At 36.9% G+C, this 17243-nt stretch overlaps 1 protein-coding gene across 15 annotated transcripts in view; it reads left to right on the top strand.

The window, feature by feature from the left end:
- GOLGA4 (golgin A4) overlaps nucleotides 1–17243 on the top strand; it is a 104592-nt gene that overhangs the window by 35034 nt on the left and 52315 nt on the right. For all 15 annotated transcript variants that reach the window (XR_005223957.2, XR_005223958.2, XM_043540654.1 and 12 more), the window contains 6 exons: nucleotides 3957–4055; nucleotides 4676–4814; nucleotides 6661–6848; nucleotides 8784–8867; nucleotides 9648–9795; nucleotides 16251–16429. Coding sequence is in view for 13 of the 15 variants with exons in the window: in XM_043540654.1 (XP_043396589.1) it covers nucleotides 3957–4055; nucleotides 4676–4814; nucleotides 6661–6848; nucleotides 8784–8867; nucleotides 9648–9795; nucleotides 16251–16429 (837 nt within the window). In the remaining 2 variants the exon portion in view is untranslated. The remainder of the gene's footprint in view (nucleotides 1–3956; nucleotides 4056–4675; nucleotides 4815–6660; nucleotides 6849–8783; nucleotides 8868–9647; nucleotides 9796–16250; nucleotides 16430–17243) is intronic.

The raw sequence follows: 17243 nt of genomic DNA, 5'->3' as shown, positions 1-17243 counted from the left end.
TTTTGTGACAAGATTTGCAGACCCCTATCTGTTTTAGACTCACTGTGCTTAGGTACTACAGTCATAAGCACTATAGAAATACCTGAAATCACTTTTAAGTAGATGGTAGAAAAGTACTAAGTTATTGTAAAAAAAAAAAACTGAGTTGAATTTCATAACTTTCTCATACAGTCTCTTTCCTGCTGTGGTGATTGTTGAAAAGTCATTTACTTTAACGTGTACTCATTTATTATCCTGCCTTTGGTATTGAGCAAAACCAAACAATGAGCAGAACCCAGTTCATGAAGAGGCATTATCTTGCTTTAATTTCTACCATATATGACTCTATTATTTAAATCCATGCCAGGGTTTTGAATTATTCCTTATTTACAAAAATATTTTTATCATGTAACATACAATATAATTAAAGTCTGGATGAGTGGACATAAATATGATAAACTGATCAAATTAAAACAATCCTGTCCATTTGAAATCATGAACCTATACTGTATATAGTTAAGTAGCATGTTAGGTAAATTCTTTGGCAAGTATGCTTCCTTTTAATTTAACTTACATGATATTTACAAAGTGTATAGGAATCACGTCACAAGTTTAACAAATATCTGCAACCTGTTAGAGAGAGAGAGCAAGTTATACTGACTGTTTTACAAAATCAAGTTAAAGATCCCTAATGAAATGCAATCAGAAATTGAAGCGACTTACCACACAGGTATTGGGTACCAGAATGAGATGTCAGCTCTGCTTTCACACAGCAACATTAGTCTTCAATTCACACATGTTCCTAACTCTTCGTAACAAGCTCCCCCAGAAATCTAGCCCCCACTCATTCAAAACCAAACACCTTCTCCTTAACTGCCACTCTGATGTAACTGGGTTCTACACACTGCTTTCATCATATTCTCGCTTGTTGCTACAGCTTTCAACACTGTTGCTAAGATCCTTGGAATGTCATTGTATCAATCATTCTGATTTAGGAGATTTTAGGTGGTTTAAACGCCTATATTTTTTGCCAAACAAATGATCGAGAAGATTATTTAATAAAGATAAAAGGAGTTTCTTAGGCATAATCACACTAAAATAAAGTGGTTGTATTTCACATTTATTGGCAAGAAGGGGCTCACAGATTTCCTTGCGTGCCAACCTTCTTTTAAACTATTTTTGGGTCTGTAATCACAAAGTGCTGTTCCTCATCCATGTGGGGTCTAATTCAGGTGAGCAGAGTTTGTAGAATTTTAATTGTAACTTACAGTAATTTTCACTCATGCTCACATTCTATCTTGTATAGCAAATCTGTAATGTTTTTACAAAAGATAAAGGGAGGTGACAAATTAGCTACCCCTTCCTTTATTAAAAATTTAAGTAAAATTTCCATGGCAGTCATCTATAACTATCTAAAATGAAACATCCTAATTTGGGCATGACCCTTTTCCCATGGAAGTAACAAAACTCCCAGTGCAATGGTTCAGGAGTTGGGTCTCTACTGAGAAATTTAGACAGATCTTTCCTTAAAAGATACTTTGGTTCTTATTGTGCTTTTTGTAAAGATAATTTACTTTAAATCTGAGTACATCTTTACTGAAAACCATAGTCCTACGCATAACTTAAGACTGATGATAACCCTATAGAAGGGTTACTAATTATGTAAGATTGAATTTATTCAGGGTTTCCCTAATCTGCATCAAATTACATTTGCACCTCTGGAAAAGACTGTCTAAAACCAGATCTTGAAAAAGTCAAAAATGAATAGGAAGCTCTGTGTTGGTCTAAGCCAGTGATGGTCAGTTATTTTTTTGTTGAGGTCCCAATTTCTTGGTCAAGGTATAGTCCAAGTCCAGACTCCAGAGACAATAATAAAAAAAAAAAAAGCAATAATGATAATGAGTAAATAAAAAGATTTTGAAGTCTGTTCGAAAGCATCTGGCGGTCCGTATTTGGCTTACAGTCTGCCTATTGACCACCCCTGCTCTGAGCCATCAACTTCTCTAGAGTTTGATTCCTTTCCAAAAAATAATCAAAGGTGTTACTAGTATTCTAGAAATATTTCTTGTAAACAAAATTTGTTCTAAATAAGTGTCCTTTCTTAGAAAGAGTTGCCCCTTATTGTGTAAAAATAGAGGTCAAATTGAGTCTCCTCTGAGGATAAATCCACAACATAATAGTGCCCTGTAAATGAACACTTCCCTGTCTGCCTTTTCTGTTCTTTACCAATAATACTTTCAGAGCTTTCTGATACAACAGAAGAACATTTTATCATCTGTAACTTACACCTGTAGCAGTAGACTTCTTTGGCATTTGTTGTCACCCTGAGCTCTCCTGCTTTTTGTCTTTGCCAGCGTAAAGTATTGCAGGTGAGGCTCTCAAATGCAGGAAACCAGGTAATCAATAGACAGTGAGAAATGTAAAGCAAAGCAAGGCTAAAAAAGTGAACTCAGTTGAATGGGAAGAGAAAGGAGCAGTCTGTGTCTTGGAACTCTCCTCTTAAACACAGTCCTCCTGTCTCTGCATGGCTCATATAGTAAGCTCACAAAGATGCTATTCTTTATAGGCAGTTGCTGTTCTCAAAGCTGACATCAGGGAGGGAGGGTTCAGTTATGACATCTGGAACTCATCTGTGAAGGTAAGGGGTAAGCAGTAAGACTTAGAGCATAAAAGTGAGGTTAACAGTGTCAAATGGGAATAAAGAGGAGACTGAGCAGTCAGTGACCCAGGTCTTGCCCAAGGTGTCTTGCTTTGTCTCCTTCTGTTTCTCTGCATGGCTTGCACAAACCCAGACTTACAGGTGCAGTTCTCTTATAGGTAAATGCTTTTCTCAAAATAGGCACCAGTGAAATGGTAGTAATTAGATTTGGTCCACCAGCTCTACCGGTAAACTTACTTTGAAAATGTCTATATATCATTGTATATCATTGGGGGCATATATGTTGATAAAAGTGACTTTTTAAAAACTGAAATCCTAGGAAATGATTTTCAATGGATGCATGAGTAAATGCATTCATTTCTTACAGTCAACAGAAAACCTATTAAGTCTTGCTCCAGTAGAATTGTTTAACCATTGACCACTTAAAGAGGTTTACAGATGTACCCTTTCCTGCTTAGAGCACTGTTGTACTGTACTTGCTGCTCTGTAATATAGATCTTATTGTAGCATTTAGGAACATTTACTCCTTTCAGAGGAGTAGAAAAAGAAACCGAGAGAGACATGGTGGCTCAGGGAATGGTAGTGATGTATATAACTCTTTGGTGCAAGATCACTGATTAACATTTAGTCTAGGTTAGTAGTCCATTATCTAATGTCAATTCAGGGGAGTGAATAGGTAGTACCAATATATAGATTTTAGTGGCCAAATGTTGTTGACAAAGGCACTGTCATCATTAAAATTAGTTGGTATTCTGTTAGCCTTCTCATTAGGGAGTCATAGGAGTGGAGTCTGACTACTATCTGCATTAGAAGCAGTAGCTCTCTGATCAGAGTAGAAGCAAATTGTTTGAGCAGTGAGGGAAACTTGATTTACTCCATGGATAAGTTAAGGATTTCAGTCTCACAAGGCCTAGTCTTGTGAGGGCCATGTGTTCTCAACTCCAAAGGAACTGAAAGTGTGTGGCAGCTTTCAGGAGTGGCCCTGAAGTGATCCCATCACATGCATTAACTCACTTAACTTTAAAGAGAGGGAAAAACCCTGCTCTTACATCAGATCTTGTTTCTTTTTTCCTAATTTTGAAGGGTGGTACTGTATGTGCAATCAGATGTACTGAATGTTTTACATACATGCTGTACTGTAATAACTGTGTTAACTTTGGTTCATACTCTGGACACAAACTTGCAGTCAAATTTAAATCATCAAAAACCTTAGTACATCTTTAAACATTGTATTAAGATTATTTCGTCATAACATTTTAATTTAACTTTTGAACAAACTTTTCATTTTGCATTGAAAACTTTTCTCTGTGTTCCTTAGGAGCTCCAAATGGATCAACAAGCTAAGAAACATCTCCAGGAAGAATTTGATGCATCTTTAGAAGAAAAGGATCAGCTTATTAGTGTCCTGCAGACTCAGGTAACATCACTGATCTAAGAAAGAGACTCTTGAATCAGTTGAGGGAACAAAAGAGAAATGATCGCCCTTTTTCCCAATACTGTAGTATACAAGGTTTTATAAAGAAATGGCGTGGTTTCATTTCTTTAATGGTAGCATTTAGCTCCACATGTCAGTGTCTTTTATAACAATTAATGTTTGTGGTCTGTAAAGCTTCTTGTACACATGTGGTGTTGAAGAAATAATACTTAAGGATGTATACTACAGGTGATAAAGAGCAGCTTTGCAAAATCATTCACACAAGAAATGCATTTGTTTTCTAATGGCAAGTAAAATATCAGATCCATCATTATGGGCCTGATGTGAGCAGATGTTAGGGCTGGTAAGTTTTCACAACTTATGCAAAGATGATATTGGAAAAATGTCCCATTTTGCTTCACTACCTATAAGAATGATAGTGTTTTTATGAGTGGAGAAAAAACAATGCTTACTGTGAAATCTTATCAAAGAGAATTTGCCTTTCTGTGGTACTGAGATACCAATTTGATTAAAGCTTCTTTCCATTTTGAAAGAAAAACATGTAAGAATGTACATATATCGTAATATTGCTTCATTTTTAACAAAATGGATATTTTGTTTAGGTATCTTTGCTGAAACAGCGATTACAGAATGGCCAAATAAGCACTGAATTACCCGAAACAAATACTGAAACTGAACCACAAGTTCAAAGTCCAGCAAAAGAAATCAGTGCAGAAAATGTTTTGGAGCCAGGAGGTACTGGTAGGTGTTTTTCAGAGAAATTTTGGAGACAGTGGGGCCAAAAGGATGATGCAGTTATGACAGCGTATCAGCAGTTGCAACCTAGGCTAATGTAATAAAAATGCTTTCCAAAGGGAGACAGTCTGCCTCAAAATATGGCAGTTAAGAAGCTTGAGGGAGTACAGAGGAGTAAAGACTCAAGTTCAGACGCGTTACTTGTCAGTCATAGAAACTTTGAGAACCTGTACCACTGAAGTCATGTGTAGCCCGATTAATCCAAACTGCCTTATACCATAGTAGAAACTACCTCATACCATAGTAGTTCATCCATTTGGTTTCCTGTGATTTTTATGGTATTGTTCTTGTGTAAGTTTGGCCCCAGGCTTTTCTTTCTTGGCCTTTTGACTTCAGAAGGGACTGTGTCCCCTGGGTTGCATTTGACCTGCTTTTGAGGAGTGTGTCAATGGTTGTACAGGTTCCTTATGTTTCTGATACATCTTGGCTTCTTAAAACATTATTGGCAGGCCATTGTTAGCAAGTGGAGAGTGCTGCCCATCCTTCTTGTGTTGAGGTCTTCTTTCTGGAATCCATCAAGGAATCCTTTCTGGGATTCTGGGATGGTTGCCAGTTACTACCCTGTCTCATTTCTCTGCTTCCTGAGGAAGGTGAAAAATGATACTTGATTTACCTTGCTGCCTAGGTTCATGAATGATCTCCTGATTTGGTTTTTCTGAACGTCTCATCTGCTTTTGAAATGATTGCCCCTGGCTTGTAACTTTTGTGACCAAAAGACTTCACTGCTGTTTTGGTTTTTATTTTCTTTAAAAATTCCTTTGAGCAATACTGCCAGCTAGATACCTTTTGAACTACATCGTACTCCACCTTGGGAAAACAGGAGTCTGGTTGGTTGGAGCTAGAGAGAAGTCCACCACATGAAGTGGTTTGCTTCTCATTTATATCTCTGCGTGTGAGGATATTCTACTTGAGGCAACAGGCCAGATTAAGAATCTTGGTGTCATTCAATCACACCATTTGCATGGAAAATCTTGTTGGATGTGGCACAAATATTTTTTGAATTGTGCAACTTGTGTAAGGTTTGCACCCTTAAAAATCAAAATGTGACAGAGGTTCTCTTGTGACCGTAAAATGAACCTTTTGGTCTCAAGAGCATTAATGTTCCTTTATCCTCCATTTTGGTGAATCATACCTCTCTAATTAATTAATTGTTTCAAAACATCTTGTTAAAAGGTAATTATTTCATATTATTTTAAAAAATATTGTTATTATGTTAAAGTCTCAGGAGCCTTTGTCAAGGGCTGCTTTAGAAATTAATATGTGGTTTCAATATGAATGTGGTGCATTGATGGCTCACTCTGTGTAATGAAGGTGCATTCAGCTTGACTCTGTGCGCTTATTACAGTCAATGAAAGAATCTTCACATTTATTTGATCCAGAATTAGTCCTCATTGTCAAGTGGAAAACTGAAAGGGAGCTTTGAGGAAAAGACTATTTGCCATTTTGTGTATATATGCACATTTATGGTTGGATCTTGAAAGCATTCAGGTTTTGTAGATGGCTACAAGTAACTCTAAATTCAGTTGTAATGTTGCTGTTTGGGGTTTGTTTGTTTTTTTAAATGTTCTCTCCTCTGACACTCCCAGACGAGTAAACCGTTTAATTTCTGTTTATAGTTAAAAATCACTGTTGCCGCTTTTAGGTGCATTATGTTGCTTTCCCTGTTGTCTGTCTGTATCCAAAACTTCTATCTAGGTAGTCAGTCATGATAGTATTATTACAAGGAGTCTTGATAAAAGATCTGTATTTTGGAAAAGTAGTGCTTGTAGTAATGGGGTTATGTTGTCTGTAGAGGGTGATGGAGATTCTGCAAAAACACTAGAAACTCTGATTAAGAGAGTGAAACGTCAAGAGAACTTGCTTCAGCGATGTAAAGAGATGATCCGATCGCACAAGGAACGCTCTGCACAGCTAACCAATGAGAAAGAAGCACTGCAGGAACAACTAGAAGAGAGACTTCAGGAATTAGAGAAAATGAAGGTATGGTAAAATCCCTAACCCTTGATACGTATCAGCTAATGTAGTGCAAGAGTTCTGATATCATTTAATTAATTTACACTGCTGTTCTGATATGGCATGGGTCATGAAACTGATTAATACCAGATACTGTGTGGCTGCTGTGCCAAGCTGCCACGGGAAACAAAGATGTAACTGCACAATATTGCTTGCAACACTACTATTGTAGTATATGCCAATGATATTTCTATAACATTTTTCATCTGTTATCAAGCACTTTACAAAATAAATAAGTCTTACAGGACTCCTTTAAGGAAAATCAGTCTGCAGCCAATATTTGAAGGATCCCAAGCTTGCAGCCCAGGCTCCTGTTGTTCCCTTCTGGTGGCTGCTTCTGGCATCGACCCCTGCACTTCTGCCCCCTCCCTGTAGAAGGCTCATCTCCCATCTAGGTGTGTGTTGCTCAGCCAACCATGCATTCACTCACCATCTGCCTCCATCTTCAGATGTTCATGGGGAGGCAGGAAGCCATAATGGGCCTGGGTGATCATTGTCTTAGCAGGAGGATCATTGGGGCAAGAAGTTTCCTTATAGCTATATCATAGGCCTCTGTGTGAGTGAGTAGTAGGGGACAGCAGAAGTCAGGAGGTCATTGTAGATGCTGGGGCAGAGGAGGAGGGATCCCAGAAAAGGTCAGAGGATTCGTAGTTGGCTGTAGAGGGAGAAGTGCAGACTCTCTGAACCAGCAGTTAAGCAAGGAGTATTTTCACTTATAGTCAGATGTGAAAAGTAAATATCTAATACTTAGACCAATATTCCCTATAATTGGGTTGGTGACAGGCATATGGATTCAGAGGTTAGGTTGTTTGCAGAAACTTCACTTCAAATTTCCTGACTTTCAAACATTTGGTATCTTAAAACTGCGAAGTTCTAATAGTGTTTTCAGTTGATGTTTACACTATTAACTCTACCTTAACGAAATTTTTTAAAAGTTTCATTTTAGTGTTTTGTCACAACTATATTATATCACCCAGACTCAGAAATTTTCCTTGTAAGTCAGAAGTTTAATCACTGTAATATTTTAATATTTAAACAATTGTGTCACTGGAAAAGCTAGACATCTATGGTAGTTGGAATAGAATACTGCACAAAAATGAAAAAATAAAAAGCTACTGGTACATGTCTGAAAGAACATATCAAGATATAAAACAAGTTTTTTTTGCAGTTCACTAACAGCAAAAACACAGTGAATTATTAAGAAATATTTTGAGGCTTAGTATAATGAAGGGAACGTCTTACCTAAAGATAGCTTGTATGAAGGAAGAAGTGGATAGATATAAAGTTCTTACATTCAGCTTTTTTTCAACATATCGAAATAAACACGGGGTTTCTTAGTAAGTGCAGAATGTATTTATAATAGTTTGCCTATTTTGTTTTAGGGCGATGAGCATTTGAATCTTGTTTCCATTTCTTGGGTGAGATTCCTATCCTCACCCTGGCTTATACCAAGTAAAAGGGCTGGATGAACATAAACTGGCTTTTGGGCGTAGGAAAGGATTCTTCCAGCACAAGAACTGTGGAAGGCAGCTGTAATGTTGCCTTCTTCAGACCCACTTTCGAGCCTTGGGATGGGGGTGGGGCTGGTGTGTCTGGGATGGGTTTGCATCATGTGGCTCTGCAGATATTCTGGGTAACACTGCGAGCCACAGGATAGCCTCGGGAGGCTGCCATAATTTAGACCACCCCTCAGAGATGTTTAAACCACAACAGGGACTGGCAAGTACCTTGCCCTGGCTTGTGAGTTGTATGGTAGGCTGCTTAGAAACAGCACAAAATCTAGTTTCTTCTCTGTCTTACAATTAGGGACTTTTGCTTGCATTTATCCGGACTTGAAAAAGAGGAAACTTTTTCTTAATGATGGGAATGCTTAACTCTTTTTCATCTCTTGTGGTTTTTCAGGAGCTTCACATGGCTGAGAAAACTAAACTGATTACTCAATTGCGCGATGCAAAGAATTTGGTTGAGCAGCTAGAACAAGATAAGGTAAATAAGGCAGCGTTTTTTCTTTAAACTTTCAGCTTTGGGATAAAATTTATACAAGCTCAAACTGTCTGACCTCTATTTCTAGTTCTGTTACAACTGCTCTTAGTAGTGGTTTGGTTTTATTTTACATTTCAGATTAATAATGTTTTGTTGGCTTGTTAAAAGTTAAACTGGTGTTAGAAGGCAGTATTTTGTAAATGCTTTGGTATGGTTGACTAGTAGTTCAGATTTGATGTCGGAAGAATATTTAGAGCTGATTGGGACATGTTTTTAAAAGACACAGCATAGTGATTAGTAGTCTAGGTGAATTTCTAACTGATAGTTATAATACTAGGTTATGCAAAAAATAGTATCTAAAATGTGATTTGGAAAAGTACATATATGGTAAAAAGTGATCAGTGAAGTAATAATACCCATCATGTGTTTGAGATAGGAAGAGTTTTAATGGCTTCTATTTTATATGGGTTCTTATATATACTGCACTCATCACCTTAGTATCTGAGTGCCTTCCAGTAGTGTATTAAGCATTGTGACTTAATAACTGTCACATTTGTTTTCTCATCTTTTCCCTAGAGAAAGATGTTTGCAGTGGAGTGCTTTGGGTTTTTATTTTTATATATATAAATATACACATGCACATACACACACACGCTCTGCTATATCTTGATTAGAGAATACAAGGTCTAAGAACAGAAGGTGGTGAGGTTTGTGATGATCCTTATGGATTGGCACATGCTATGTATTTATGTATTAGTCTCACCTGAAGCATTTCTTACCTAGGGCATGGTAATAGCAGAGACGAAACGACAAATGCATGAAACGATGGAAATGAAGGAAGAGGAAATTGCTCAGCTGCGTGCTCATATCAAGCAGATAACTACCCAAGGCGAGGAGTTACGAGAACAGAAAGAAAAATCTGAAAAAGCTGGTAAGAAATTCTGGAGGTTATTGGCTTTTATGTTTGAATGGGAAAACGCTTCAGCATGGTCTGTCTGCACTCTCTCATCAGTCATCTCATCTTTGTATTAAAACAATTCCCTGTCCTGCGAAAGTTCCTCTACCCCTTCCTACTAACATCACTGCTATGTAGGGGAAGCAAGTTCAGTTTGGTCTCTGCCTCTCAATATAACTAGAGGTTGAGAACATTTTATATTGTTTTCTTTGACATCCACATTCACTAATCCAATGATGAAATATTGTTGAACGACAGCCATACCTATCCCTGTTTGCACGAGGAAAGATTGCTGTGATTTGGTGGGTTCGTATAGTTTTCAGCAGAGAAAATTGGAGGGGAAAAATATTAGTGCATTTTTATCAGAAGTGTAGTACATATTTTCCATAACCTCAGCCATAGGAGAGAATGTACATATGAGAGTAGAGTGGGGAAGAAGATGAAACAAGTTAGGCTTTTACATTTTAGGGGAAAACCTCTCACCATGCCTCAGAGTATTAGTATCAGAAACATCCACTAATTTATTTCTAGCTGAACATAAACACAAAGCATAATTCATTTGTTCCAGGCTTTAAACTGTTTTGTTATATAAACACACATATCAGTTTTCTTTACAAGAAAATGGGTAACATATTAAATGTGCGTGCTAATGTAGTACTAATTTAACAGCCAAACTATATTCCTTGGAAATGTATTCCTTGGAAAACAAAATGAGACCTTGTACCGCACAGCTTATAGAAGGTTTAGTTTTATTTGCATTCAGTTTGCTTTCATAATCATTTTGAGAAACTTCACCTGAAAGTTGCATTTAATGCAGCTAATAAAAAATGAATAGTTCAATCTGCATAAAATGCACATTACAAATGTATTCTGTTGCTAAGATCTAATAAGAAGTTCAGATTCAGAGATTTTATTGCAGTTCACTTTATATTTCGGTAAAATTAGAACAGAACTTTACACTATAAAGATGGATTTACAACATGAGTAAATCATGTACGTTCTGAGTGATGCAAAGAAACTAACTGAGCATCTAAAGCCAAAAAAGGTAAACAGAAAATAAATATAATTCCATAGATGGTCTATTAGCAAACCTTTGGAAAACTTGTGAAAACACCAAACATCTGGCTTAGAAAACCCACTTTTCCAGTTGTTAGATTTTTTTTTTTTTTTTTTTTTAGCTTTATAAGAACCAGATTTCAAAACTAAGCAAATATTAGCATCAGGGTTTTATAAAATTAGCCTTTGATAATCTTTTTCAGAGACTGTAAAGTGTAATTTGTAGTATTTGCTTTCGATAATGTTTCTTTCAAAATAAGTGCATACAGGTTAGTTGTTAGTATTTTAACTTTTCTTAGCAGGAAAAATGTGCTTTAATTAGTACACCTGTAGGAATGAAGTATTTTACCGTAGCTATCTGAAATAGAACATTGAAAAAACTGAAACCAGTTGTATGTCTTGTAGTATGGAGACTAGTCCGTAAATAGCTTCTTCTTTTGGTTTACTTAGAGCCAAAATAGGATAGGGATGATTCCCTTGGTACTTCGCAAAATTAACTGTTGTGGTGATGCACACAATTTGACCTACAGAGTGTGTTATGCTGAGCACCGCATTTTGGGAAAGTGAGATTTCCACCCCAAATCTAGTTTTAACCAAAACAACAGCAACAACCAAAAAAAAAACCCCAGACCAACATTACATCCACAAACTACTTTGATGTATCAGTCCTGTTAGCATCTGAGCACTTGCATTCGCTACATTGATCTTTCTATGGGTTTGAGGGCACAGTGTTCTACACTGTTGAACATGCTATTAAAATAAGAATGGTTTTGGCTTCTGCATCATTTGCTGTGTCATATTGGATCCTAGTTTTCAGTGATAGAAAGCTAGTAATCAAATTAGAGTACAGAAAATTTCTGTTAATAGTAGCTCTGAGAGGTGTTTCTGTGCTTTTCCCCTTTTATTCAGTTTTCCTTGCTTCTGCCTTGCTTTGTGCATTCTAGAAAATCATTCAGGATGAAGACTAAAATCAGTCATGTCGAGGTTCAGTTTAAGATGAAAGTGTCACACACTATTTAAAATACAGTTTGATTCAGCAGCATTAAATTACTGTAATTGTAAGTTGTAAAACTACTTTATTACTAATTGTAATAGAGCAATTGACATGGCTTTTAGGCCACAGCCTTCTTCTGTAATGACTGTAATATTACTATTACATGCATTTATCACAGGCATGTACATTTTGTTTAGCACACTAAGTCCTTGAAGTTCCATACCGTACTCTTTTCACCATGTTGCCAATTTTGGTGAATGTCTGTATTCCTAGACTTGTTTATCTTCACAAAGTATTGTTACTTAACCAAAAGGGAACGTGAAAGTGAATATTTGTGGAAAGAAAATTTGTTTTATGTTAAGTAAGATATGGCTAAGATAGGTGCAAACTTACTTTCATTACACTTGTATAGCTACTGTATCATTCATAGTGACGATTTATCTGTTTAAATACAGCATGTTATAATATGTCAGGCTGTATTTTTAACTTACCTGGAATCATAAATCTGTTCACTTTCTTTCCTTTGTAGCTTTTCCTTTATAGTTAAACCATCATTTTAATTAGGTGACCTTGATGAAATGGACCATTATTTCATTTGATACAAATAACTTAAACTGGTGAATATTCACTATTATGTATGGTTATGTAGCAACATGATATATAAGCTTATTTTGTAAATAAATATTACATAAAATCACAAGTATGTAAATCTCCCTATTTGATAATTACAGTTCAACTTTTTGTAGTCAGGGTGCATTATATACTGAAATCTCACAAAGCATCTTATTTTTGTGCATCCACACATGCCAATAAGTGAATTGTGGTGCCTTTCCCAAGCCTTGTATGAACAGGACTGGGGTAAGGGCTCTCTTTTTCTTACATCACACAATGGGTGCTTGAATCAGGCTCTACAAAGTAAATTCTGTGCTTCTCAGGCAATGTCAAACGTCAGTCCTTTTACCTAAAGGAATTGAAACTAACTTTCTAAATCACTGCAATATTTGGCTGTCAAGTTACAATTTATCAAAAGTAGCCAGGGTGTTTGTAAACTTGCACTTGAAAACCTCAATCTCTTACATATTATTAAATACTTGGCATAAGTCATCACTATTCAACATTTTGAACACTATAGATATCCATTTAATGTTAAAGACAGTAATCTATTTTAGTGCCAAGTAGAATCATGCAATTATTTCTGCCTTTACTAGACAAATTATATAGTGTTTTATTTTGCCATCTCTTTGTAGGTCATACTGGTATTCATTTTGACAATTTTAATAATTCTCCTTTAATTTACCCTTCTTGGTTTACAAAGAACAAGAGCATGCTTAATAAGAATTCTAGTATATGCATTTCTTAATATTAGGTTAAATGCACAAAACAACCACTATAAGTATATTGAGTGTAACTGTCATATTGCTTGTTTGAGTTGCTCTTCTCTGCAGTTGTAAGTTGGTTGAAACAGGTGAAATTTATATTTCCTCAGTCTCTTTCGTATCCATGCTCAGTGCAGTATTCTCTAGTTTTCACCACTTGGCGGTATTGTAGTTGAAGATTACCGCATCAGTACTCTTGAAGTATTGGTTATCAGGAACCCGTGATAATACAGACTGACATTAAATGAAATTTTAAAAAATTAGATATTTTCACCATGTGTACTTACTGTTGTAGAGCAGTGTTTAAAAAATTGTCAAGAACTTGCCAATGCAAGGGCTGGTGGTGGTGGTGGTAAAAATAATAAAAGTTACCCTACTTTTCCTCTAACACAAACTTTTTTTAAAAAAAATGAAAGCTTAGATTCTGCAGCATTGATGGCTTTAGTCATACTGGACACAAAAGATGCCTATTTGACGAGGGTGAGCAGATGAATGGGATTTTGCAAGGCTAGACTATAGTATTGTTTGCTATATTTCTTGAATTTTTGTTTTGTTGAGATATGTTAGAGGGGAATAACTTTAATGTTGTTCCAAATGTTTGTATTTTAACATGTCTGTTTTAGTAGTCACTGTGCTAGTGGAGAGAAGGACAAAGATAACTTTGCTTTCTGGGTTCAGCCTAGAGATGTTTAAATGAACAAACAAGGCTTATTATTACAGTTTTGTAGCCTCAGTAGAAAAAAAAAAAGTCCTGATAGGTGCAAAATTGGTCAGTTTTGTTTAGCTGGAAGGATGCTAGTTTAACCTCCTGCTGGTTTGAAATGATCACTTGAGTGTCACATTACACTAGAATTAACTACCTTGAATGAAAATATTAGGTTCTTGCTTATATACCAAAAGTGCCTGAGATGCATAGAATTTTACTTTTAGAGAACAGAATGTCTTCCTGTGAAGTGTTGCTTCCTTGTGCTGTCATGTACTCTTGACCTTTTATCCACCAGCTTATCTAACTTTCCCCTCAGCATTGTGCTTCTGCTTATGGTGATGGAGCTGGCCTGCTGCATGTTGCTAAACTGCTACATTTAGTAGTCAGTCCTAGTGTGAACTTGAAATCTTTTATCTGATGGATCTGCAGGCTATGGCAAATGCACTCCCCCCAGTAATTAACAAATTGCTTACATGAAATTGCAGCATATATTACTCAGCCCAAGTGTTGAAAGTGTGAGATGTTCTTATGAATAAAAAGTTAAATAAATTTGAAATTTTTCATGGCAGTTTTTATTTCTGAATCTACTTCTGGTAAAAACTGTTACGTTTTTAAAAAAATAATTTGTGACACTGGCATTGTGGATACTCTGTGTAAAGGACTTACGGACAAACTATAGCTGGCTATACATAGGTTTGCAGGAGAAAGTGAGGGAGATCACTCTAGCCCCTGCCAGTGCACCAGTGCAGGCTGTATCCATAGTAGGGTTCGCCAGGTGCCCGATTTTTGACGAGAAAGCCTAGTCGAGAAGAGGACCTGGCAGTCTGGGTCAGATGTACTGATCAGACACCAAAAGTAGGTTACCATGGGGCAGAGGTAAGCGCTGGGTCATTAGCCTGCGCCAGCCGCTGCTCAGCCAGGGCTGTCTCCTACCTGCAGGCAGACTCCTTGTCAGGCTGCAGCAGCTCCTGTCCCAGCCCTGGAGCAGAGGGAGCCTAGCGGGTGAGGAGGGAGGTAGAGATGATCCAGGAAGCGACAACGAGGGATGGGGGAAAGGAGCACTCGATGGGGGCAAGGAGCACGCCATGGGGTCTTGGGGGAAGAGGTGGAAAAGGGGGCAGGGTCTGGGGAAGAGGCGAAGAAGGGCCATGGCCTCAAGGGAAGAGATGGAGCAAGGGAAGGGCTTTGGGGGAAGAGACTGGGTAGAGGACAGGGCCTCGAGGGTCCAGTTACCAGCAGCTAGAAAGGTCACAACCCTAGTCCATACTTGATTTATATGCACTGGCGAAAGTGGAATAGGGGATATGGACTATTGCTGACCCCAGAAGGTGCATGCCTGGTTGGGCTGCGGGGTTGTGCACTAGCAGAGCCATTTGTCTTAGAGCTCTGTGCACTTCTTTTTAGCAGCGCTGACTGAGCAGAGTGTACATTTCCACCCTGTTTTATATTGGTTTATTATATATAAAAAACACGCAAAAAAGAATCTCCAGTGTTTTTAATGTTGTATTTAAACACTTCAGTTCTTCTGATCATTAAAGCAGGAGGGAGGTTTTAAAAAAAATCTGAGTCAGTGTTTTGCTACTGTCAGAAAAAATATCACTTTCTAGTTCCCATTATGAGAACTCACAAAAAAGCTTTCTCAAGAAATTAACTCCAAAAAGTCATAATTTGGGTGAACATAATTATTTTAAGAAAATAAGTCTCTTGAAAATGCAGGAGTAGGCTCAGAAATGAAGATTATAGTTAAAAGCTTTATTTTTAAATGTAATTCAAACACCATAAATGCAAAGTGTCTTTCACCTTTCAAACTCATGGGCAAGTAAAATATCTGGATGGTTTTTAATACATAATGAAAATATGTAATGATAAGTGGATCTACATTCCAGTCATTCCTGGCTTTCTACTTATTCTACCAATAATTCTAGTGGAAGATTTCTTTAAAATAAACTGATAAGTTACCTTTTCTTCATGGAGCATTCTCCAGTCCTTTTCAGTTAGTCAGGATATGAAGCTAGAGGAAGAGCTGTGGTTTAATATGTTTATAGTTGGTGCACTTCATTCTGATTCTGGGTGAGCAAAATATATAGTAACCTAAATGCAGTAGTGGTCTAGGAAGTCGCAACTACTGTTCTGTTCTCTTCCCCTTCCCGATTAATGAGCCCATGTTAGCATACGGTGGATTGTTAGGGTCAGATTCTTCTGTCTGGTGTGTAACTTATAGTCAGTAGGAGCCCTGCACACATGTCAAGGAAAATAATTATTTCTGGAATATGAAATATCTTTGTTTTCTTTCTTGCAGCATTTGAAGAGCTTGAGAAGGCTCTGAGTACAGCCCAAAAGGTAGAGGAAGCACGGAAAAAGCTGCAAGCAGAGATGGATGAAAAAATTAAAGCAATAGAAAAAACAAGTGAGGAAGAACGTGTAAACCTTCAACAAGAGTTAACTAGGGTGAAGCAGGAGGTGGTTGAGATTATGAAGGTAAAAGTTAAGGCTGAGTATGTATCATTTGTTTTTAAATTAATGCTTTAATTTAACAAAGGTTTGGCTGTAAAATGTGTTAACGTATCCGGGCTTGTTTTCAAACTCCTCACTATTTAATAGAAAAAAAATAAATTCTAAGGAAAAATGTTTTCAGTAATAAAATACTGCAGTAGTTTAAACCTTGCCAAATTAATCTGTCCCTTTCTGTGGCAGCCTGTGGAACCTTAAAATTAGTATGTTAAAGGAAATGCACACAAACGGCTCAGAACTGACCTCTTGGTTGCACGCTGTTTAATCAGTGTCTCTGGCAGTGCACCTGAAATAGTCACGATAGACACCGCTTTTGTACTGGCTTCTTAAAATATTCCAGTGCTGGCTGTCACAAAGGAAAGCTGAGTATGGTTAACATATCAGGGTTTTTTTGTCTCTGTTATGGTTATGATTTTTAAACTAGAGTACTTTTTATTGAGCATTTTTAGTCTAACAAGTCTAAAGATTTTAAAAGCCTGCCACAGCATGTGCTTTTGTAGAATGTGCTCTCATTCCATCCACTGTATTCGGATATAAATCTGTGTTCCTCCATCTTATTTTTCTAATAATTTTCAATTTGAACAGCAATTTCTTGTGTTTATTTGTTATGTTATTAACTTTGCTATGGTAATAGATTGCCACACTATAGTTCTAATATGGTGTTTTAGGTGAATGTGGTTTGTAGCTGGGGGAGGATTTATAAACTTGTTTACATAAATAATTTACCTACTTGTGTAGGCCTTCAAATCTGACTAAACAGTATCTCTGGTTATGATTTCAC

Source organism: Chelonia mydas, chromosome 2 (genome assembly GCF_015237465.2).
Source record: "Chelonia mydas isolate rCheMyd1 chromosome 2, rCheMyd1.pri.v2, whole genome shotgun sequence".
Taxonomy (NCBI): domain Eukaryota; kingdom Metazoa; phylum Chordata; order Testudines; family Cheloniidae; genus Chelonia; species Chelonia mydas.
Note: the sequence above shows the minus strand (reverse complement) of the source record. Positions and strands in the feature narration are given on the sequence as shown.